The sequence below is a fragment of the Epinephelus moara genome, chromosome 24, assembly GCF_006386435.1.
Source record: "Epinephelus moara isolate mb chromosome 24, YSFRI_EMoa_1.0, whole genome shotgun sequence".
Taxonomy (NCBI): Eukaryota; Metazoa; Chordata; class Actinopteri; order Perciformes; family Serranidae; genus Epinephelus; species Epinephelus moara.
The window spans coordinates 15112592-15138837 of record NC_065529.1 but is presented as its reverse complement, the minus strand read 5'-3'; the positions used below and the strand labels follow the sequence as shown (position 1 = coordinate 15138837).

The window sequence follows — 26246 nt, the reverse complement described above, 5'->3', positions numbered from 1 at the left end:
ATTTACTCGACAGCTGACCCAAAGCCAGTAGTTACACTGTTCAGATATGGAAGAGGAAGAGATCTGTCTGATCCTGCTACTGTCTCCTTAAAGCAGCCACCACCCAGTCCAGATAACCATCAGCATGTTAAGGAAAACAACCTTTGCTCAACATGAAAGAGTCTGTTGCCTTGCAGCACCCTGTCCCTACAAGAACCTGCTGCAGGTGTGAGAGCATGTGCACACAGTCTGCCTCTCCTCTGCACACATACACTCAACGTATTTCTCTCATACAGACAATAAAGCAAACATTTAATCTCTCTTAAAAAAAAGTTCAAAGATGCATCACACTGTATTCTTCAAATGGCGTTCCCCAATAGCCACCACCAGCACACACACACGCACACAAATCTTCATGCAGGCATTACATCACACACCAACAGAGGAGAAGGATTGTCACCATGAGTGTGTACGACTCTTAAATCAGCTCATGCTTCATAAGGTAATGTGCCTGTAATTACATGGAGTGCGGTAATTTGGCAGTGAATGGTTTTTGCACAAAATTGTCTGCAAAGTATGACACTATCATAGTGAGTTATGTGTTACGTTCTACTTTTATTGAGTCAGAGAGAAGCAACAACATCCCCACGACCCAATACCCAAGACTTGAAGTAGTTGTACCGTAGAACTTCACTCCGTGCTGCAGAGTAATCAATATTTAATGTACTGAAACCAGGAAATTTGGCCAGAGTATCTGCATTAATTGATTTTTTTTTTTTTTTTTACACTTGGAGGCACCAAGCTGAACTTTAATACTGATATATTAACACTTTATGGAGTTGGTGCTGCTACCTTTTTACCAAACAGTTGTTGGTACTTACACATCCAGAAGACACAGAGCAACATTAACACTGATTTGGTGTCATGTCTCACTCCCAACTTGTCAATACTGACACTTGGTCAGTAGCCCTCGGCGTCAGATACCAACACACCGAGGCATCTTATAGCAGTGGTATAAGACGTACCAAGTGGCGTGTCAATATACACTTGTGGCATGCATTGTGTCCTTTTAAAATAAACTTCCATTTTCACAGGAAATGCAGTTTCTGCTTGTTAAATACACACAGTTCAGACCAATGATTTGCAACAAGACAAAACTGTTTTAGAATGCTGTAGAGAAACAGAACTGGCCGTCTGAGCTCAACTCAAATCGGCTTATGGTGTCACCTGTAACTCCGCTGGTCAAATCACTGGCAGCTGGTTTTAGAATGTAAAGCACATCACCTGTTTCAACAGCCACTCAGCTTATATTGAGGTCCGCTGGTCAAACCAAAATGGCCAAAGATGGCGTGTTTGCTTGCAGCGTCAGGTGCTCCGTTCTTGCAGAGACCTCTGTTTCCATCCTCACGTGAGGCGGTGTCGAACGGTGGGTCGCTGCTGCAGCTTGCTGTATGTGCTTATGCCCCCTCACACACACACTTTCTTGTTGACTGATAAATTGGCGCTACTTACTTATAATACTGTGGCGTATTTATTCTGAATACAGTCCATCTGATGCTCATTTTATGTTTTTTGCCATTTCATCACTACTACAAATGCAACTATAGTCTATCTCCCTATCACTATCTTTATTCATGTTTTAAGAAGCTACAAACTATATTCAGCCATAAAATAAGCCCAAAAAGCTGGAAATCAAAATGGAAGTACAGAGAGTTGTTGCATAGAGATTATACACCATCTCATCTAGTTGCATTGGTATGAACTGGCAGGTTTTTAGAATGTATTTTAAGTAGCTGCCTTTTTCAACTCATCTCGTCACAAATCTTTGGTCTGAACTGGGCTTAAAATACACTTGAAACGTAAGTAAAAAAGTTTAGTTTTACTTCCTTCGGTGTAGGTAATAAAAGCATGTGGTTGGGTTTGGAAAAAAAACATGGTTTGGTTTTGCATGGGAAATGAACAGCAGACCCTCCCGGGTAGAGGTCCAGAGTTTGTTTGACCCGCCCATCCTCCCTCTCTCCTACCCTATGCAGACTTTCTCTTTTATACTATGTAAGTTGTTAGGAACATCAAAACGTGCTGCCTCCTGGTGTGCCTCAAAGCGCCAGTAAAGGGTTCCTCAGTGCGTCACTATCTGATGCCGAGGGCCTCTGACCAAGCATTGGTATTTGACGAGTTGGGTGTGAGACCAGGTTTCTGGCCAATTTAACACTAATTTTAACTCTCTGTTTAATTTTCCACCATGAGCTAGTTAGCAAAGTTCTCTTAAAAAAATGGTTGCCTGCTGCACCTGGAAACAATGCTGATGAGAGCAGTTAGACTGAAACAAAAGGATAAAGTTGTAAGCTGTGAATCCCAAACAATGACCTGAAATATGCTAAAATGCTCCATAGAGTTGAGGAGAACTCCATCAGTTTCAAATTACATGGTACAATACATATTTCTACTCACTTATGACTAGGGCTGCCAACATTTAAATGTAGTCTGGCGTGAGATAGTAAAATGACTTCAGATTTTTCATGGTCAGAGTCAGGGTCACCCTGAATAGGACTGTATTGAAAGTTTCAGCAAACCTCTGAAAGAAAGGATTTTCTATGGGCTACAGTGCTTTGAGATTTCACCATTTAATTTTCAAAATACAAAACAAACCTGTACAATAAAATGACTTTAGATTTTATATGGTCACAGTCAGGGTCATTAGATTATATTGAAAGTTTTAGCAAACCTCTGAAAAAAAGGTTTATGTATTTGATTTATGAAGTTTGAAAATGGGGTCATTTTCATTATGTTACAGCATCACCTAAGCCGACTTGCCCTGCACAGTGATACACAGTATAACTACTGATGGTCACAGTAAGAGAGACTTTGCAGCAGGAGTCCATTGCGCTTCTCTGCAAACCTTTTATAGAAACCGTTTTATCAAATTAGGACTTCTTGGTGACGTTTTTATTTGGAATATAAAATGTGAGAAAATATTACTGAAATGCGAGTCTTCCTTTGTCCTCTTTGGCCGCTCCAAGTATGGGTACCGTAACGGCACGAGTAGATCCAAGCGGCAGCTGGCCTGACAGGGTTTTTCCATAGGACAGCTCACTTGACCACAGTGTTTTATGGTGCTGCTGTTGCGCTGTGCTGCTGTCAGTATCGTCTTTTCGCGACACGGCCTTATCAGTCAGGCCTGTAAATTTGCTGGGTTTTTTTTTCACTGCAAAGAGATACGGACATAAGAGCATGTGAAAAGTGTCGATTGCATGAGCCTTGCAGTCAGTCTGTGAGAGTTGGCAGCCCTTCTTATGACTTCATCCGACAAGCAAAGAAGTAAATTAAAAACAGTTATTTATTTGAGCACATATTTTCAGCAGCACCAAACTTATTCATGTCGAAGATTCATAGGGGTCTCAAAAAGAGTTAATACAGACGGAGCTTGTGCAGCAGTAACAGTAAAGACATATAGAGAAACTTCATGCAGAAATAATATACTTGCTCTATTTAAGGGTGTGGTGAGCCGGATGTGATCCACAGGCCACCAGTTGGCCATTTTTAGATGAGGACATGAGGCCGGGGCAGTAGAGAGGGCAAAGCTGGCCCCTTGAAACAGGACAAGCGAGCCCGGCCGGCCTGTGTTCAGCCAAGAAAAGCGTGTCAGGGATTTAAATTTTAAAAAGATCATTATGTAATCTCAGCAGGGCTCTCTGCAGAAGGGGGTGGGCCAGGACAGAGGCACCCTTTGGAGAAGGGGGGGGGGGGGGGCAAGCCTGGAACATGGAGAGAGTGGGGCTTATGATGCAGGAGAATCAGGGACATGAGCAATAATAATATGATAATTAAAGCCCCCCACCCTGCATCATGAAGGTGTAGACACCCAGATGCTGAACACCTGGCGATGCCTTTCGGCTGGTCTTTCACTCTGCATGGCAAACTACCTTGTGTCTGATTAGCAGTGGTAATAAACGACTACATCCTGTATGCGAGATTGCATTATTGAACACACAGCTTGCCTTCCGCGGTGGTTGTTTAACGTCGGTCTCCTCTGGTTTCTTGGCTCGTACAGTGACGATTACTCTCATCCTTCTCTCCGAAGTCCCCTTGGGCCTTTCCTGTCATTTGCATAGCTGTTTTTCAGCGCGATAATTAGTCGTCTGTCCTTTGAATTAGTTTTCTAATTCTCTGCGCAACAAATGAAAATGACTGTCTGGAGAGGGGCTCGGCGCTTAATTTGCAATGATTAAAGTTAGTCTCTTGCTTTCTGGGTAAGAACTCTAAGCCAAAACAGACTAAATGCCTTTCAGATATTTAGTTGTCGTGGGGCAGCAGTATGGCCCCCTCTCTGCTCTTTACAAGAAAAACTTGCACAATGCTAATAGTTTTAAGTTAATCCTCGGGTCCACTGTGAGGAAATAGGAGGTGAATGAATCAAATAATGAGCCTTTTCAATCTGAGAAATATAGTTAAGAACCTTATGCCGAGGGCAACAGATCTATTTTTCTTCTTTCATCTGTCTGTGTTTGTGAGAGAAGATAGAAGAAAGGGAGACAAAAAGGAGAGTGTCTGTGTGAACTTTTATTATCTGCTCTTTTATGCTTAAGCTTAAGGAAATAGTTGTGCGTGAATGAATGACATAACCTCTTGCAATTCCACCATTGATTTCCTTTGTGTGTATTTGCTTACTTTTCCTCTTTCATAACCGATATAGTCCCAAGCTATTTATTTGGTCGGGGTATCTGGTGGTGTTGTCCTGTATGAATTTTGCAATTTACTCTGCTGATAGAACTGTTTGCTTAGTGGTCTCTGTACCCTGAGGAGCAGTGGTGCCGCTGTGTTTGGAGAAGGCTCAGTTTGTTGTGCTTTCGAGAGCTGGATTTAGCCTTCCTGCTTTGCTTGTCGCCCTGCCAGCCACCCCAGAAGCCCCCCCAGGAAGGAATAAAAATGTGGTGTTGATATCTTGGAAGGAAAAGGGGGTGAGCGGGGAGAGCAAAGATCCAAGCAGCAAGTGCAGAGTGCAGAGAGGGCACGCAGTCTGCCACCAGGGTGAAAGCCAGAGGTGGTTAGAATAAACTGCATTTACACTGTCAATTTGTCCAAAAACATTGTTAAACGGAGACGTGATTGCCTGGACAAAGGGAGCTGAAAATAAACACACTCTAGTATTAGTGAGGCACCCACAGGTGTGGTTGGAGTGGCAGGTTAATGTGTTGTTTTCCACCTGTGGAGTGAAGTGTTTATAGAATAGCTGTCAGAAATAAACAGGGGTATTGTTGCCCTCAGGGCTCTGCGGCTAGCTGTTGCCGTGCCTGCTCTTTTGCTGCCCGTGATCTTTTTGACAAGACTGCGTTGAGTAGCAACATCAGAATAACACACTCCCATGGCAGCCACCATGTCCTCTCTCTTACCCTGACTCGAGCTCTGGTGTCGCCGCGTCTTGTTTTCGGTGCTGTGTCCTAGTTGTTTGGAGTTTTTCGTTTCTTTGGCAGGGCAGACGAAGGAGGGAGGTCAAGGGGCGCCTCGGGGCTGCTTGGTCAAGATTTCGGCTGCTGCGGCCAAGAATGTGTCAAGTGGGCCAAGAGCATCGCAGGGAGGGCCAGCCGGTTTGTGAGGACATGGTCATCAGTGGTCAGAGAAACCCAGTATTAGTATGTCATTAAGAGCTGCTGGCAGTAAACTGGTGCAGCACTATTTATTCATGAGGTATATTTATGGATCAACATGTTAAATTATTCAGCTGTATCTGGATGGTTGATGTCTGTGAAAAGTAGCAGGATTATTTTTTAATTAATCTTGCTTGTTAGCGGGATGTGTGTTTCTGCCATTGTCTCATATGCTGAAGCATCTGCAGTATTTAGAAGCAACGCAAGGCAGTGGGTAGCATCGTTGCTCTCCCCAGTTGGCCTCATTCTGGCCCACATAAAGTCCCTTTTATGTTTTAGCACTGGCAGCGTCTTGTTATTGTTTGTGTGTTTGTTATTGGGTGAATAAGCATTGTGTTGACGAGCATATGGAGCTGAAGCATGAAGTAGTGAATGGAAAATCCCCACAGCCTAACAAGCTTTGGGCTTGGGGACAGCCTGATCTGGACCTGGATCCAGAATCCCTCTCAGTCAGCTGGGCCTCTTTGCTACCACTGCAGAGGGAACACAGATCAAGATCAATAATTCTGCAAAAACTTTACTTGTGAAAGAGAAAAAATTCAACAGTTATAAAAGTATAAAAGGTCGCAGTAGGGAAAATGTGTCCTAAAATATAAATCTGAAAACAGCACATAACTAGAAAGTGCCAGCTCCCCTCTCAGCACCGTGTCCCCGTGGCCTTCGCCATCACCCCAGCTCTCCCTCCAGGTGGCCATGCCACAGTTCAGATCAGGCTTCGCACGTGACGCTTCTTACAACACCGCGGCTCAGCCTGCTTTGTAGGGAGCCACAGCCGATTTGTGTGATCCAAACAATGGCCTTAGTTCTCTTGCCCCCCCCCCACACACACACACACACACTTCTTTCGTCACCCCCTCTGCCCTCACTCCCTCACACTGGAAAAGTGCATGTGATCTACCTCTATGTGTAGCGGCTTAAAGACTCCACTCGTGCAAGGTGTCTGAAATCCAGCATGCCGCAAGGTTGTTTTGATAGATGCTTAGAGAAACAAGGCTTTGTTTGGCTCTAATGGTGACTTGCAGAAAAGTATCCATCAGGTGGTAAAGGGGAACTGCAGTATTTTTAGAACCTGGACCCTATCTCTCAATGTGTTAGTGTCTAAGTCAGTGGTTTCCAACCTTTATCCCATAGGGACCCATTTTCTATCATTGAGTTAAATGATGACCCCTGACTAAGTGACATATTGACACCTGATAAATCAGTGCAATTAAGTCAGATACTGAACACAGTGGCTGCAGAATGAATTTTGAGCAGATTATTTCCCACGAATGTTGCATCAGAGATGAGTTCTTGATATTTTTAAGAACTTTTTATACCATTCTTTGTCTATTTTATGCATTTTTTTTTAAATTGAACAATTATACAGACTTAATAGACTTCTTTTTTTGGCAGATTCAGTGTTTTCTTCTCCCTGACACTTAGCCATTGTTCTGTGAGCTCTTTGGTTGTTTAAACTGCAGTAGGAGGCTGTTAGGAGACAGTGAAGGCTCTGTGAATATAGCTTGTGTTCAGGTCTTCATCGTGCCCTGTGACATTCTTTTTAAGTTTATATCTTGAATAATAATATGAACTTTATTCAGTTTCCTTCACAGAAAGGAACAAAATACTGAGATATAGGCCTACTGTATATTTTTTTAAGTTGTCTTACATCCCCTAAGTTTTAGAAGGCCTCCGTGAAGCTTTGGTGACCCCTAATGGGGTTCAGGAACCTCAGGTTGGGAACCACTGGTCTAAGTGACTAATGGAGACAGCAGTTTTTGAAACTAGTCCAGTATTGGGAGGGACAGCTGCAGCTGTAGTGGCATCAATTTACGTCGACTAAAAGTGGTTGTTTTTTCTACTGACAGGTTAAAATTTTAATTTTAAGTGTCTGACAACATTATGGAGAGAACTCATTGGTGAAATGAAACGCTTTTTCTTACCTGTCACTGATACAGTCTGTTTTTGTCATCAAAGTCTGGCTCATGCTTCTGCATTTTCATAATCAACTAAATATTCAGTCATGACATTACAAATCTTTTAGATGACACTTATTCTCGGAACCCATTGGCTGTATTTGGCGTCTGACTTCCGGCAGATGGCGATACAGCCTCTGGGGGCAGACCCCCGATTTTTTGGCATTCCGGTTTGATTTGGGTGGAGGAGGCGAATTTCCGTTTCCGACTTCCGTTTATATATAAGTAAATATGCTGAACCATTGCGATGGATTCAGTTTGCAGTGACGCCAATTATGTTCCGCCTCGTTAGTTCACCGCGCGGACAGTTTAACCTGGCAACAACTGCAGCCGGCTCAAACGTGATTGATCAATATCACACGGACTACAAACAGCCTACAACCGGAAACCAGGGCTCTTCCGCTCTTCCTCCGGAGGCAAGATCTCCGGGGTTTGCCTACAGACTCTACATTCACTGTATGTAGAGTCTGTATATAGAGACTAGATAACACTAAGCTATACTATCTGAAGTCCGACACAACACACTCTTCTTGGCACTACACTGTCCATCTCTCACTAACATTTCTGTTATTAAGAGTTAGCCACCTCTTGTGAGATTTCAGAGCGGCATTTCTCCTTGAAGGAGACTTGGTCACAATAATAAACAGCAGCGAAAGACACAGGAAAACATTTCATTTCTCTGAGGGAATTCTCATGTTGCCAGATTGTCCGTAGCAATAACAAACACTTTTAATGGTAGTAAATTGACGGTGCACAATTGCTCGCAAGAATGCAGTGCTCTTTCAATACTGGCCCAATTTCAGAAATTGTTGTCTCCATTATTAACTTGCACACAAAAACATGGGAAAATGGGGTCAAGCTTGAAAAATACAGAAGTGACCCTTTAATATTGTTTCTTTATAGGTATTGCACTGCAATTTTTATAAAGGCTGAAGCTGTTGGCGTGTGTTTGTACATCCTCAGACAAATTTGTTGCGTCAGACTAATGGAAGAAGTGAAATGTGTCCTGGTATCTGCTTACGTCTCTATGACGTCTGTAGGAGAGAAGTGAAGCCTTGGAACGATCTGTCGTTCTCCATAGGAAAAGAACAGTCAAATCTCCAGCCTCAGTTTTCACCCACAGGCTCTGTCACAAGGCAAGCCTGTATGGGTCGATGATGGGAACACCAGGATGATTTTCCTTTTCCTTGGGTGCCCTAATTGAGCTACAGAACAGAATAGTTGAAGCCGTACCAGCCAGGCTGTGTAGATCTTTCACTGAACTATTCAACGAGCTGTGTAGAGAAACAGAGCAAATAGAAACTTCTCAAAGAAAAAAAAAAGGTTTGGGCCTGCTTAACCTGGCTCGCTCACAGTAGAGGAATGTTGAATAAAAGACCCTGTTTAATTCAAATTAGCGATGCCTTTTCCACCGCGGCCCCGCCGACCGCTGCCAGCTCGCTCAAGAATGAAGCCTTGTGGGGCTCTGTCCACTTCCTGTGGATGAGGTGTTCCACTCTCTGTCTGCTCTCTCACTTTCTCTTCCTTTCTCTTTGTTTCTCAACTGTGTTCGTTTTCCACACACTGCCCTCCCTCTTATACACTTACTGTAAATGGGTCAACAGATGTTGGAGGAAAAATGATGGGAGGAGATAAAGACGGGGAGAGAGAGAGTACGGAGGAGGAACAGTTTGACTTTCCACATGGGTTGTGAAAGATGAGCCCTGTATAGGAGTGATTGGTTTCATATAAATTTGATGTATCAAAGGAAGGAAGGAAGAAGTTCATGCATTTTGCTTGCAGTTTTATCTACTTTTCAGTAATAAGAAGAAAGAAATTTTCACTTTCTTGCTGAGAGTTAAATGAAAAGATCAACACCACTTTATTTTTGTTTGCTAAAGAGGAAACTAGAGCTTGCAGCTCATTGGCTTAGCATAGCAACATAAAGACTGAAAGCAGGGGGAAACAGCCAGACTGGTTCTCTCCAAAGTTCTACTGTCACCTCTAAAGCTCACTAATGAATATGTTGTATGTATCATGTTTAAAGGTTTACTATGCAGGAATTGTCACTTACTGTTTGTTAACACAACTTTAAAACTTGGCCCCTCCTCCCTACAATCGGTTCACTGCAAGTTACTATTGTAGGAATGCTACGTTTGTTGTAATGGAAAAGTAGATAGTTTAGCAAGCTCACTGAGCTAACCACCCGCACCTACCTGCCCAACAGAAAACAGGCCAACTCTGTGTCGTTTTTAATACCCATTCTCTCCTTCAGTGCTTGCCAGCGACAGTTCAAGTGAAAACCAACCCCAGATTCACACTTGTTTTGGAATGAGCTTTGTCTACTTGGCGTTTCCCCTCACTATATTTGCATTTTCCCGCTGCTATGTCTGAAATTTTCGTAGCTTCCTCTTGGATGGGTGCTACAGTCTGGCACCTGGTTTTTATAAAATCCTGACTTCACCTGTGCACTAGTTTTGGCTGGGGGTTACACACCCAGAAATGCCCTGTACACAGCCAAATAAGAAGAAAATAAGAAAATACAGGCAGAGGGCAGGGTCTCTGCAGATAGATACACTGCCACATACAGCAATGTATCTCCATACACCGGTTTGTATAATATCTAATGAATTAGCACCGCACGAATGGCGTCATTACATTACTTCCTTAATGTAAAGTTACATAGGTTATGTTTAGGAAAGTATAGTTATATGTAGGTAAGGTAAGGTTTAGGAAAAGAAACATGGTGATTACATCCCACAAAATGACCATTCATGTATCAAATAATCATGCAATAGCACCTTAAATTTGTGGGGGAAAAAAACTTTTTCTGGCATGCATTTGATGAACGAAGAATCCAAAAATGGCAAACTTTGTTGATTCACTGATGTAAACCAGGTTTAACAATAGCAAAACTATATCAAAACATCTGTTTAGAAACTCTCACGCAACTCATCTAGTATAATCGAAGTTTTACGTATCTAGTCTCATGCTCAGTGCATCCAAAACAGGTTGCATTGCTTTGCCTTCAGCCCTTTCTGACTGGGACTAAGAGTGAAACTTTTCACCTTTAGTCGTGGTCAGAAAGGGCTGTAGGCAAGGCAGTGCATCATGTTTTGGAAGAACCTAGCATGTAGATGGATACAGATGTTTAGGTAAGGTTTTGGTGTTGTTAAATGTGGTCCGCATTTAGCTCAATTAATAAACAATGTTTGTTGTTGTTGGATTCTTTGTCCAGCGGAGGTATGTGAGAAATATAAAGTTTTCTTCACAAATTCAGGGTGACCTGGGGTGAGTAATTGATACACAAATGGTCATTTGTTGGGTGAAGTATTCCTTTAAAATAACTTCTCCTGGGAAAAAGTCCTGTGTTTGTTTGATCCATCCACCACCCCAGCCTGTCTACCCTAACCCTAACCCTGACTTTTGTTCTTTATACTACTTTACTTTATTTTTCTTTACCCTGTCAGTGCATTGGTCACCTGATCACAGCCTTCCAGATTACATGGGTTATACACAAATTCCTGGCTCATGATTACAGGATTATATATGAATAGCAGTGCATTTCTTTCGTAGGTATATGTACAAACAGTGCATGAGAACAGCTGCTTTTAGGAAAACCCTGCATACTATGTATTTAATCCACTGGCCATTTAAACCATCAGTGCAGGGACTTCCTCAAGTCTTGCTCTCATTGCTAGGTTGCCAGGCAACTGGTTGCCAAGAAATAATTTGAGAACATAATTCCCAGTGAAAACAGAAACTATAATTTATACATTTTGCTTTGTATATGAAATAAAGGCACAAGATACAATATTTAATAAGTGAGCTTTAGACGGACGATAAGCAGTTTATTGGACCGGAGTAGCTGTATGCTTTTGTTGTAATGATTGATGGGTACATAGTTTGTCAGTCATCTCACAGCCCATCGACTTGGAAAGTGATGACAGCAGTTTGGACATACAGTGCAGAGTTGCTGGCAACACACGGACTAGTTTAACTTTAGGACAGAAGTTGTGCTGAGTCATTAGTCTTTTTGTGGATGCAAGACTGGTCAGAGTCACAAGGCAGGGAACCTCATCCAAGAAAAAGAGTTCAGTAATAAGACCATTAAGTGGAAAGGCCCTCGCAGATTGTCCAGTGACTTTAGCAGTACATTCACTCCTCTATCGAGTTAAAGCCGCATACATTTAGTGTCTTAGGGGGAGCAGTTTTGGACCAACTCAAGATGTTTTCTTTCCCAGGGATTCTAAAATCCTCTCACAGCAGATACTACTATACCAGGCCTGCATGCCACTACATTGGCGTGCTTATTGTTGGTGTTGTGCCTCTGAAATGGATGTGTGTACGCTGTAGATGTAGGGAAGGTAGTCATTTGGCCAGTTCCAACTAGGATAATGGTGTGTTTGTAATTCCTACTAGTTTTCTCTAGTGGCTATCTTTTGCTGCCACAATGGTACTTTGAGTGTCTGCCTTGTGGTTTAGTCTGCTAAGTTGGCAAGAGGAAAAGATGAATGTAAATCCATGATGGATGAGAAGGGGAAGGCTGAAGTGTTGGGAAACAAGGTAAATGAACAAAACAGCTAGCGTTAGGAAATAAGGCAAACAGATGCACACAAATAGCCTGCTTTCTTGAACAAATCATTTTAGCATCAGAACTCTGTCTGGTACATTGAAATGAATTTGCCTTTGTGATGTTCCTACAGAGACAGTTTATTAAGGAAGTTTCCAAAATATTCTTGCAGATGTTGTACAAGTTTCCCAACTTGTGAATATTTACAAAATCTTCAGTTTTTCCTAACATTACGGCAGTGAGCTCTGATTAATTACTGCAAAGCGCAAGCTCAGCATAATTGATCAATCACTCTGCTGAGTCACACAGATCCTGACGTATATTGTCTCATTATGACTTCAGTTAGCAAGTGAAAATGTTAACAATTGCTTATGTTGTCAGCATGATTTTAGGAACACTAAACTCACCCTGTGTTCCGTTCAATTGTTGAAGAAAAGTTTGTTTTTGTCGTGTGCCTCCGGTAAATGAAGAATCCACAAACAGAGGAAATTCTTGATGAATTTAAGTAAAAGGGGTCCACATTTGACAACAATACCAAAAAATCAATTTACAATCCCTCCCACAACCTGTGCGCTATAATCTAATTCTCATTTATCCAGTGGTATGCTTAGTACTTCCAAAACAGGGAACTTAACAGAAAGTAAAACCTCTGCTGTCTTCAAAACCAGGCTCCATTGGCAAAAACATTACTTTTACTTTGCTGAACACAGGAGCTGCTGGTCTACCACTGCCTTGTTTAATTAGTTAGTTTGTGTTATTGTGTAACTTTGTTGTTTTAAAGGGTTATTTTGGATTCACCAAAGTTAAACAATAACACAAACAAACTATCAACTGAGGCAGCGGTAGACCAGACGCTCCCATGGTCAGCAAAGTAAAAATACTGTTTTGGTCAATGGAGTCTGGATGAATGGATGTCTTTTTTTCTTCTTTTTCGCTGTAGTTAAATGATGGCATCAATTCATCAAGAATTTTCTCACTTTTTGGATTCTTCATTCACCGTGAAGGCATACGGGAAAAAAAGTTTTCTTCACACACGAGTAACTCAGATATAAATGGTATTTTGAGGGGTGAAGTATTCTGTACGACACTGAGCATCCCTAGATGACTAAGTTGGCCCACTGATTTTCAATAAGGTGAGCATGAGGAATCTTTGGAGGATCTGTTTTTAGTTTATTCATAGCCAGATTGTTTGCTGCAGGTTACTTCTGACTTGTATCTGGGTGTGTAATGGTTTGTGATGACACCCACCACAGTGGTGCCATCCACAGATATGAAGGAACAGATAGCTTGATGTGCGCTCACTGGGGAAGATGGTAGAAAAATATTTCAGTGTTGCTCCAGTCTAACAAATATATTGTCAGACACACACAGTTCAGAAACTTTGTCGCCCACTGGCAGGATGAAAGGGCAGTGTTTTATAAAGATTGATTTGAAAGCATTTCTGCTTTACTGAATGGTTTACATTTGACACAAAATGAATGAAAGAGACAAAGGGAGAAGGCATATGACAAAGATCCCAGGGTAGGATCAGTCTTAGGAAATACATGGTGTTGTACTATATGTGCCGTCATGGCTTCAAACAAACCAGTTTGTAACGGAGTGTGTGGAGTGGCACAGCTGGAGCTGTGTTCACAGATAAGGTAGTACAGTGCAATTTCGGTATCCGTTTTGGCATGACATTGCACTTTTGTTTCTGCCTGCTGAGAATGGTTCTTGTTGCAAACATAAGCAGAGAAAACAATTTCAGCAGTGTACCATACAGGGATTGTAAGTTACTGTTTTACGTTTGTGTTTGTAAGAGTCTATACATTGTTTTTAGGAAAATTATGCATTGTATACCTTCAATGACTTTAGTTGACAGAGGCATACACAGACCCAGTTTTGCATCTTTTACTTTGACATACTTTACAACTTTAATCTAGTGCACTGCACATTCAAAATACATCAAATGACAGTTTAATAATGCAACTGAGAGAGACTTTATTTGGCTCAGATTTATTTGACTTGAACTAAGCGGCAAGTTCCGGAGCTAAATAAATGAAGCCAATGGAAAGTGCGGAAAACTGCAGCTCCTCGAATAGACACTTGAACCTGGCTCTAAAAGTCCCCATAGAGACCCATGATGAAATGCCCAACTGTACAGCAGAAATAAACATATTTACAGCCTGGTACAAAAAACAGTTTTGGTCTCTATAGTTAATTTCCATGTTCATAACAGCTGCACAGTGATGAATTTTTATATAACTGGTTTAAATTTGTCCAAATATGGTCACCTTGGGTCACTTCTGGCTCCAAAAATCCAAGATGGAGACAGCCAAAATGCCAAACTTGATGCTTCAAAATGGGAGTCCACAAACCAATGGGTGACGTCCCTGTGGCTATATCCATTATTTTTATACAGTCTATGATTTGAACCAATAATGTCACCCACAATATTACAGGATGTCTAATGTCTTCCTATTGCAGTTGACTCAATATATGTGGCCATGTTGCAGGAAAGATATGTTGGATTATCTGTAGTCTCTAATTAGATTGATGCACTGCATACAATTATGCCCAGATCAAACAGCATGAGTAAAATGAATAGATAACTAAATCATCAATTAATGGGAAACAATAGCAGAACCAGAAAAGTTGCCACTTTTATTTAAAAGATGAAATATTCGTTTCATCTGTATCATTGATGTTCCTGAGGGTTTCATGAAATAAAATAGACATTTTTTCGTTTTACAGAGAGTTATTATACTTCTTACTGTCCTTACTTTTTCAGTCAACCATAATTGCATGTGTCTTCCTCAGGTCCACACAGCACTGTATCACGTTGCCCTCCCAATGAGTACCAGTGTGGAGGAACGGAGCTCTGCATCCACATGAGCAAGCTGTGCAACGGGGCTCCAGACTGTACTGACGGCTGGGATGAGGGACCACACTGCAGAGGTATCACTGTCACACACACAGACATATTTTTGGGCTATGCAATATGCATATAAAAGAGTGCTCAGGTTAATAACACAATTCTCATGCTAGTACATCCTGTCTGTGTGAAAGAAATGGGAGTAGGAAGTCTGTTGTTCTATTTGACGCTTTCTTATCTTACAGTTCTCACCTCTGAAATCTTCACACTGAAGTCACAGTAACAGATTCATTTACCACATCAGTGTGAAAATACTGTGTTGTGTTTTTTGTTGCCACAATTCTGTTTGCTCTATGGAAACAAAATCAACTGTGTGTTTGACATCACGTACCCGGATTAACTCATTTTTTTAACACTCGAATGGGGAAGTTGTCATTTCGGAACCTGAAACTAGGAAGCACATTTATGATGAGCCTTAAGAATGTAATGGCCTCTACAAGAATGTGCTGATCCAAGTCGACCACATCGAAAGAAAATAGAACTTGATTGTGCAAAAGACTTTAATGTATTCACTGAATAGATGGATTATTACAGGAAATGGTGAAGGTCTAAAGGGAACTGAGGAGTTCCTCTATTTGGGAGTCATGTCTGTCAAAAGGTTAGCAGAGAAACTCGACTGACGATGGAGAGCCAAATACTGTCCATCAGGCTAATTTGTGTCCAAATCCTAACAAAGGTCAAATAAATGTAAGAATAGCCAGCAGGCATTACTGCTGCATAACTAATATGCTGAATAAAAGCATAAATGCAACACTTGTCTCATTTTTTATGAGTTGAAGTAAAAGATCTGATACTTTTTCTAAGCACATTTGCACAATTTTGTTCACTGATGTTGAGAGCTGTATGGCATATCAAGACGCTGATTAAACAGTATCCTTACTAAACAGGTGTACCTTTACTTAGGATGGTCAGGTTTTGAAGGAGTGTGCCATTGGCATGCTGACTGCAGGAATGTCCACCAGAAATGTTGCCCATGGAGTGAATGCTCATTTCATTACCATTCAAATAAACACAAGAAGTTTGTGCTCTAGAGAAATGATCAGCACTCAGTGAATAACCTTCTAAGCCCTATGATTAGCTATTATGGCAAGGCTTAACTATACAGACCAGTGAGCAGTGATAACTAACATGTCTTTGGGGTCATCAGGTGGGAGGCTCCTTTCACCAGTGTTTTGTCTAGTTGGTCCCACGACACCTCCAGGAGGCTAGACAGTGATCTCTGGCGTCCCAGAGACACTCACTGCTCCCCACACCAACCCAATAACCTCCTTTACCTTGCTTACACATGGCTTTTTCAGCCCAAACAGCACTGCCACCTTCAAGAAACCCATGCTCCGTAAGCTGTCTGCGATAACATTTTGGTGAATTTGGCAGTACATCCAACCATCCTTACAACTGCACACCAGCCTAGGACTTCCACATCCAACGTCCTCACCTGCAAGATCATCTGAGACCATCCTTTGAGCATCCCTGGGATGGTTTCTGACATATTGGGCAGAAATGATCCGGTTGTTCAAATTAATTGATGCACCAGCTGTCCGGGTGGCTGGTCTCAGACGATCTTGCAGGTGAAGAAGAAAAGGACATCAAATTGTCCTGCACTTTCAGACTGGCTGGACTTTAAAGTGAGAATTGACTCCTGTGTTTGTGTGTCTTTCATATCCACCATAAATATCTGCCCATATGTGGGGGGGCACCAGCTTTCTGGGGACAACCATGGGGTCCATGACTGTAAGGTTAGAATTCAATTAAAGGGTTGGGGTTTTTGTGTGTATTTGCGTCTGTAGCATAAATATCTCTGGTTGACATCTTTTGTCTCCTAAAGGGTTGTGTTTTCCAGTCAGGGGTCATCAGATTGATATGAGTGGTTTGCATTCTGAACCAAAACAGAGCAATTTACTGAGCTTTTATTTGCTCAAAATAAATATTTTGCGGTATGTGTCACGGTTGGTTGTTTACATTGTTGCCCATGTTGGTTTTCTAAACACATCTCAGTTGTTCGGTGCTCAGACTTGTTTTGGAAAATTCCGGGCATGTCTGTAATTTGAACTGTGGTTGTCCCAGCAGGCTTCTGCAGTGCAGCAGGAAGACTTGTGTGCTTGTCTATAATATTCATGCACTGTATGAGGATTGGCAGCAGGGCACTGGTTATATGGAGTAACTCATCTGGTGTTTAGTCTCATACAGAGCAGAACACTTAACAGTCGGGAAAAATAGCTGGAAACTGAATAGAAAAATGCTGATTTGTGATGTTTAGCTTTTTCTTGCTCAGCAGTTATAGCTGTTTGGGGCTGTTCGGGTTCAAGATAAACTTTATTATTGATTTAGGAAATCCATTTAGTGCAGAAATACAATATGCGCAGCAGCACAGTATTGCACCAAAACTGTGGGCTTTTGTTTCTTTAATCTCAAAAGTGTCTTGAGATTCTTGCTCCGGAGGTGTTGTGTTAGTGTAAATTGTCTGCCAGTGTTTTCTGGGCGAAGTGAATCACTGGTGACTGATAGATCTCAGCGTGGTTTGACATGACTGTGTCTGTTTGACTATGACTCACTGTGTCTTGATTTATAGCTCACAGGATGTGCAGCGCACTGTTGAAAACGCTGCAGAAATTCCATTATGCGTCGGTCAGCTGACTGGAAGGTGTGACTGTAGCATGTTGTGTTTGTGCTCTTCTATATTTGATGTGTGTGTAGCCTTGGAGATGGTCTGGGTTAGCAGAGGGGCATTGATTGTGAGTGCAGGGCCGAAGCATTTATTTGTTTTACTTACAGGAACATTCCACATTCACACAAGAGGAAGTCGTATTGTAATGATTGAAATGTAAAAGTGAAAAGCAATTGCAAGTACAATCATAATGGAACAACAATATCAGTTGATATAACGATTGGTACAGCGATAACCACAGTGTTAAATATTACTATTGTCATTACATGTGAGATGAGCTGAAGACATCTAGGAACTGAAAAATCAATTTACTGAAATGGGCTTTTTGGATTTAGAAGTAAATTGAATCCACAACTACACATTTCGGCAATTGAATTTTATCATGCATATACATTCAATTTACAGTCCTGAACTATATGGGTAACCTGAATTCTTTTTTTTCCCCAAGGACCATGCAGTGCTTTATGCTAAAGACAAATAATACAAGTTAATAAAATCCAAAACACAAGACATAAAACTAGACAAAATAATTTAAGCAATTCAAACAAATACCATCAGGAATGAAGAACAGTCATGAGACAGAGAAGAGGGAAAAGGATACTGAGTTTGCCTGAGGATCTCAGGTAGGGAGCTCCACACATGAGGAGCCTGGTTGCTGTCAATGATCTCGATGGATGCATTTGTTATTCATAAAATAATTTGATAGCTCCAGGCACCTCTGTGCCTTCTGAACTTGCCATCTCTGCCATTTTTTGGTTAAGACTGTTATAGTATTAGAATGGTGTTTGCACAATAGCAGCACTGTGTTCTGCAAAGAATAGCTGTGTTATTATTATCTCCGCCTGAGGTAAGCCCCGGGATCATGCGTTCAGGTGTGTGTGTGTATTTGTCTGTCGTGGCAAATCTTGCATGCTACTGGGCCTATCAGCCTAATGTTTTCTGTGCATATGTATGACTGTGTGCTCAAGGCATGCACTTTACTGAGTGTACCTTTCTAGTTAATTCTAGCACTCTTGATTTTGTTACTCTATCTGTACTGTTTTTGCACTGAGCTATTGTTCACATATGATCCATTTGTCGACTCAAATGAATTTTCCAATCAGAAGCCTTCATTTTCACCGGTGACACATTCTGTTTCAGTAGATATATGTTTTTGTTGTTGTTGTTTTCAGGGACAGATCTAGAAACTGTATCTGAGAATCTCTTCATTTTTGAAAGTCACACTGCATCCAATCCCACTCACTGTAGATCACATCTTGTTGATGGTTAACTGAACTGACTCTGAATGTTTTGCACTTACTATTTATATTCACCTTATTGTCAAGAGGAGGCTGCAGAGAGTATAGTTCAACTATTCAGCCAGACACACATCAAGTATTAACGCACTTCACCACCCTGCTGAGCTGTAAATTTTCCCCAGGAATTGTACAATGGCAGCTTCAGCAGCACCTGTTCCTGTCAGGCATGCCTGTCTCTGTGTCTTCTGCCAGATAGAACCCTGCAGGATGAATGAAATGAGTGATCACAGTATAATCTGTGGGTTTAAAGTGGTATGTTTAGAGGATTATTAAAGAATTATACACAAATCCAGCTCCTATTGGAACCACTGATGCAGTGTTTTCAGCCCGATAACAATGTCTGTAACAAGAAAGAAACATGAATAAACACCTTATGTCTTAAGTCACTCCTTTATACAGTGTCAGTCGTTCCCCGTTCTTGCTACACACATTATTCTGACGCTCACTCTTGTCCTCTGTCCCCCTCCCTTCCTTTGTCTCCCTCCAGAGTTTATATCCAACTGCTCCCTCATGGGTTGTCAGGAGAGCTGTGCGGTGACTCCAGGAGGGCCTGCTTGTTACTGTAAGAGTGGTTATGAGATCAGCGCAGATGGAAAGACATGCAAAGGTGAGTTCCTCTAAGCAATGGCCATCCTCAGTATGCGCCGCAAGTGTTAAATCAATAAGTCGGGAAGAATAGTTGATGTTTGTTTTTTATTCCTGGATGAAGTGTTAAAGAGCCGGCAATGACAGGATGAGAACAACAACAAACAGATGCGTACGTGCTTATCTTTTCCTGTAGTTTTGCATAGTCAGACCTATTCCCACACTTACTTCTAGTGCTGTGCCAGTGCTGGAGAAAGATCTGGCTGAACCCATCATGATTCCACACTAGGGGAAAAAGTGCTGTGGGTTGTTTGTATTTCTTTAAACCCTGGGTCTTTAACAGGGGGACAGAAACCCCTAGGGGGTCCTCAGAGACCTATTCATGTAAAAACAAACAAACAAAAAGTTAATATACAGTACAAAACATTCTTTCAAACCCATGAATTCCCTTGTGCAATTTGAGTTACCTAACGTTAAATCACTGTGCACCACCTGTTTTTTTGTTTGGGTTTTTTGCGAGGAGAACTAGCTAGCTAACAGTTATATACTATTGGAACATATTGGCCAATTAGCGGTATTATTATTACAAGTGTACAGACATTCTTTTGAGCTACAATGGATCGTTTTGTAACTTTTCAAGCAAGAGACTCTGAAATACCATCCACCTCAGAAACCACTAGTAAAAGTGCAGAGGTTGAGGCTAATGCACCTAGCTATGCTACAGCTCCTGCTAACTTAGCAGCTAAAGGCAAAGGCAAACAAGAGAAGACCTAAAAATATCCAGAAAATTTTCAAGTACAACTGAATTTTATATGGAGGGTGTCCCTGCTCTGTGGCTCTGTCAGCTAAGGGGTCCTTGGCCTGGAAAACAACAAGGACCCCTGGTTTAAACCAATTACATTGTCTTGGGCAGCGCTAAGTCCAGGATGCAGTGATGGTGCTTCTGCAAAATAGCGTTGGAATGGAAGTTGTTTAGCTCAAACATTTGCAAAAGAAAACCCCAAATAGAGCATTAAAAGTTTTAATGTGTAAGTTAGGTTGCTAGCTCAGAGGTTTTTATTGTTGTTTCACACACAGCTCTAAAACAGTTTGTGGAGCTAGGTCAAGCTATGCAAAACTAGTTTTATGTAATGACAGGGATTTTAAAAACAGTTTCATCCAGATAGCACAAGGGGAGGAAAATTCTGTCTGAAATAAACTGCCAATGGCCGGCTTATTGAAAAGTCCTCATCCTGTGAGTCAGACGACTTGTCCGGTAACTCCACATCAATGCTGGAGTCCAAAGCTGCACCAGTGTTTACTCAGGTTTTGGCGAGGCTGAATCAAGTGCAGAGCACACAGTGGGTAGTTCAGGGGGCCCTGGGAGTGTGGAGCATTTCCCACACCAGCCTGTTTAGAAACATTCATAACTTAACAGTCACTGAAATTATAGAGGTGTCACGGGCATTGATGAACAACACTTGTAAACTTCACTGATGTAATGGTTATTTTGCAAAACACATCACAGTGTAATGAATCACTAACTTAGTCTGGCAAAAATAAACTGAGCAGGAGACGCAGAATTGTTAGCTTTTAAAGCTAAATCAGTGTTTTATGCCCCATCTGTGCATATGTTTTTATTGTGTTTGCTGTTCCTACCAATTTCTGAACTATAATTTGTTATGTGCCATACCCTAATAAGACCATCTGTGGTTTCTGTGGTTCAGATTTTGATGAGTGTAGTTTGTATGGGACCTGCAGTCAGACCTGTACCAACACTGAAGGCTCCTACACCTGCTCCTGTGTGGAGGGCTACTTGCCCCAGCCAGACAACCGCTCATGCAAGGCCAAGAATGGTAAGTACCAGCAGACAGCAGCAAGACTGAATGTGTGGATGTTCTGTTCATGTTCCTCCTGTAAACCATTCCTGTCACGTTCCAGTGCCAGTAGACCGTCTGCCTGTCCTGCTGATCGCCAACTCCCAGAACATCCAAGCCACCTCCCTGAGCGGCACCACGGTCCACAGCCTGCTGTCCACCAGCACCAAGCAAACCACAGCTATGGACTTCCTCTACGCCCAGGAGACTGTCTGCTGGATCCACGTAGGAGACGCCCCTGCATCCACACACCTCAAATGTGCCAAGATCCCCAATCTGAAGAGCTTCACAGAGGAGAGAGTCATCAACATCTCCCTCAGCCTGCACCGTGAGTACACCTCGACAGCATGCAGCTTCGTCCCGGTACATTTATAAAGCACAGTGTGATCTGCACAGGCTAGAGTACATACAGTTCAGTTCTCCACACATTATACATAATACAACAGCAGAAAAAGTTGCCTCAGACTGCAACAGGGCAGAGTATGTGTATGTGAATGTGTACGAGTGTGTGTTATAAATTTTCAGGGTGTTTTATACCTGGAGGCCACAAAAGGTGAATATTCCCTGCAGATTTCATTAGCTCATGTGGCAAGGCTGGAAGAAAACACCGTGCACCACCTGTGGCTACACAGCAACCTGTCAAACATCTCATGATTTTTTCAAGCTGAATCTTCTACTTTTGGTAGTGCTGTTTGCTACTGTGGGAATTTCACGCAGCGAAAAACACAGACCTGATCCACTCTTCAGAAAATGTATTTTGAAATAAAAATTTAATCATCGCTCGTAATGAATCTTTCGATAGTGATATATGTTTGCCTAGTTAGATCCTGTGTGACTACAGTGCCAGTTTTTCCCTTGCTTCATATACAAAGGAGGAAGATTGTATTTGTGTCGCATTTCACTCAGAGAAGTCCATCCCATGCTTCCATTATTCATGCAGGTCTGGCTAAAATATAGTACAGACTTGATAGCACAGTAGATGAGAAACGATGAAAATACAGACCAAAAAAAAGCAGCACAGCAGACATCCATTTCGCCCACGGCTCCTTCAGCAGGTGGACCTTGAAACTATTAAATAAGCTGGCTGGAAGTTGGTTTCCACACACACACACACACACACACACACACACACACACACACACACACACACACACACACACANACACACACACACACACACACACATAATTCAAAGAACATATCCAAATTCAATAGGAATTGGCCTGGTAAATACAGTAAAAGCACAGCAGATTTGTTTTTTGTCCTGTTTTCTGTCCTGTTGTTCTCTGGAAATAAAGGCAATTGAAATCAGATGTCTGCTCATGTGACAGTTATCTAACAAATCAGAATTGTAAGTCTGATTCACCTCTGGCCTTCCAAGGTCTTCCCCACCTATCAGTAGCAACCCCAACCTTTGGTTAAAGACCTCGACTTATCCTCACCTCAACTTATTATTTTTTGTCTGCTTCGCATCCTTTGCAGATGGGAATTTGGCCAGACCTGTTGGTCTGAGTGAATTCAAATGTGCTTCACTTTTTAGAATGTAAACAGGTGGAGAAAAAATGTCCCGAAATGTAGCCAAAACCGAATCGAGCATCAATACGTACGTGCTCATGCGCAGCCCATGAGTCAGAGCTATGGTGGCAGCACATTAAAAGCAGCTGTGTTTTTCCATGGCTTAACTTTCAGAGAGAGTCATTTCTTCTGTTAAAATGAAACTAAAAGACAGCCCTTGGAGATCTAAAGGAGCGCAGTTGAGTGCAGTCATGTGTAGTGCGTGCTCCTGAGTGTTGACAACCTGAGGGTCAAAAGCCTCCGCACCCACACATGCTTCCCCTCCCATCTGTTTATTACGTCTTTGCTTTAAGTTTCTAGCCCTGTTGCGGCCTGGTTTTCTTGTCTTGAATCAGAGAGAAAGCAGCCATAGAACAACACATATATTCACACAAAGCCAGCGGGAATGCATCACTGTATTATCTTTAAGGAAGTTGGTTGCAGATGGTTTATAACTATCTGCATTGCCAGACTTATCCGCAAACACTGATTAAAGGACTTGCCTTAAATTAAAGCAACATTCTCACTCACTTAGTCATTATGCTTATATTCTCTGCACTGTCCTTCATAGTTGTCTCCACAGTCTCTTAACTCCACTTCTGATCTGTACACATTCAAGGTATAATGCCGTAGCAGATTGAATCATATCGCTCAGCTTTATTTCTTTCTGTTTTGTACTTTCACACAAGCATTGTGACCGATCACATCCACTCAGTATGCAGCAGCTCATCTCCATTCACATCCCTTTTCCATGTGACTAAAGAAGGCATTAACATGACAGAAATGACTTTCTCAGCACAGACCATCAGAGAAAATGAAAAGGCCGAATGATGACAGTCGGGCAGATGTGTCTTCCACATGCTCATACGGTGCGGTGTAGCTGTCATTTGGAAATATGTTCATTTCAAACCAGATGATATCAGGCAAGCTCTGAACAATGGAAATTATGCATGAGGCATTTTGGTATCCCTCGCAGTAATAAGTGGAAGATCCAGCCTAATGCACCTCTAAGTCTGTATTGAGCCACATCTGTTATTAGCACATTATACAGTACATCCTTTAATCAATCAGGCTCATGCAGGAACAAAGACATCATAACACCCCCCTCAAAATATTAGAAACAGTGCCACACTGATATGGAGATTTAGGAAAAAATGTATCTGTGCTTAATTATTATAATCAGAGTGATTAAAATAAAAAGCATTATCACTATAAACCACGCAGCGTTAACGAGAATCTCGGCTTGACAATTTAAGAACCAGAAGAATGTACAGGAAATTCCAGCAGCTTCAGCCGGGTTCTCCACGGCTGTCCTCCCCTCCACACACGCACCCACACACACTGCGGCGCTTGTGCACACACACACATCCTGATACACATGTGTGCGCGAACACACACAGATAAAATGGAGAGCTGGCTGCACTGAGGAGCATGGACAGGATGTGCGTGACTGATGCCGAAGGATTAGAGCTGTATTGCTGAAATAAGGAAGCAATTGAAGGGCATCGTACTTCCTGTGTTCAAACGACAGTGTTACTGGTTTCATGTCAGTGTGTGTATGAGTGACATGAGAAAAAGAGAGATGCCATTTGAAGGCATTTCAACACAAATTGACAGAGAAAAAAAATACTGGTTGTTTCCTAGTGTGACTGTTTTGCAGAATAAACCATATCTCAGAGGCAGACAGGCACTGGATGTGACACAAAACATGGAATAAATGGTATAAAGCTTAATATTTATGATGACTTAGACAAATGATGTCAGGAATATCTAAATCTGCATCCTCTGACCACCCAGAGGACCCTGAATGCTTAGCGTCAGCGTAAAAATATACAATACAAAAGGGCACATTTTTCTCATCTGTCCCAGCCCATAATCTGGAGAGACTGCCCAGACAGCAGAGTTGGTCTTTTGGACAGGCTGCTGGCGTGTGAGTGTGACAGCATAGGAGGAGCAGGTTTATGCTTACAGTCAACATGGATGGAGCCAGCAGCAGTAACCAATGGCAGGAGTGAACATACAGGAAATGATGCGCGTGTGGTTGGAGTGACTCATGACCTCAGAATGCCACAGACGAGTTGTCCAGATGTTCCTCCACCTCCCTCTCTCTCTCTCTCCCTCTCTCTTACTTTCATTACATTCCCTTTGACTCTTTTTTTTTCTTAGTCCCACTTTCCTCTTCCAAATGTCCTGAAACATACACTTACTCTCATTCTATATTTGACAGTGTCTGCTCCTTGCCATTGCTAATTATACCAGTCACTCACAACCATTGTCAGACACACAAAAGTGGTGATGTAAGCACCGTGTGACTGTGAAAAATGGAACTTATTTTTTCCACTACTTTTATCTTACATTAAACAAAAAACACGGAATATATCTGAGTTTATTTTGATTCATTTTCCGTAACCACTTATCCTGTTGGGGGTCGCTGCAGTACTGGAGCCTATCCCAGCTGACATTGGTTGAGAGGTGGGGTACACCCTGGACGGGTCGCCAGACTATCGCAGGGCTGACACATAGAGACAGACAACCATTCACACACATTCACACCTGCAGCCAATTTAGAGTCACCAATTAACCTAACCTGCATGTCTTTGGATTTTGGGAGCCGAAGTACCCGGAGAAAACCCACGCTGACACGGGGAGAACATGCAAACTCCCCCACCCCAGGTTCAAACCAGGAACCCTTTTGCTGTGAGGCGCCAACGCTAACCACTGAACCACCGTGCCATACAAAATACGTTGGCCTAAAGTAGTAAGTAGTAAAGGAGGTTCACTGTTGAGCCTTTATTTAGGCAAAGTGGTGCCTTGAACTAAATGCTAACATCTGCATGCTAGCATGCACGCGATGGCAATGCTAACATGCTGATTTTTAGCAGGCATAATGTTTACTATAAACCATCTTAGTTAAGCATATTAGCATGCTAAAATTTGCTAATTAGCAGAGGTGGGGGACTTGATTCACAAGACTTGAGACTCGCTTGACTGACATTGATAAAAGTTTTGTTTATGAAACACAGCTGGGTAATTTTCTTGTGCTGGGTGTGCAAATCTGCTGGCAAACTACAAGGCCACACCAGCAGAGGCCCACACACAAGGCAACTATCTTGGAGGGGGCTAATTCAAAAATAATAAAGTTTGGATCTGGTCTAACTTCATCCATCACTACAAAACCCACAATGAAAGGTACAGAAATGTCTTTTTTAGCTAACTTATTAGCTTATTGAGTCATCAGAATTT

The 26246-nt window shown here is 42.0% G+C and overlaps 1 protein-coding gene across 1 annotated transcript in view; it reads left to right on the top strand.

The window, feature by feature from the left end:
- LOC126385512 (low-density lipoprotein receptor-related protein 1-like) overlaps positions 1–26246 on the top strand; it is a 79461-nt gene that overhangs the window by 26082 nt on the left and 27133 nt on the right. The window contains exons 3-6 of the mRNA XM_050037264.1: positions 14931–15068; positions 19496–19615; positions 21300–21428; positions 21514–21777. Coding sequence (XP_049893221.1) covers positions 14931–15068; positions 19496–19615; positions 21300–21428; positions 21514–21777 — 651 coding nt within the window. The remainder of the gene's footprint in view (positions 1–14930; positions 15069–19495; positions 19616–21299; positions 21429–21513; positions 21778–26246) is intronic.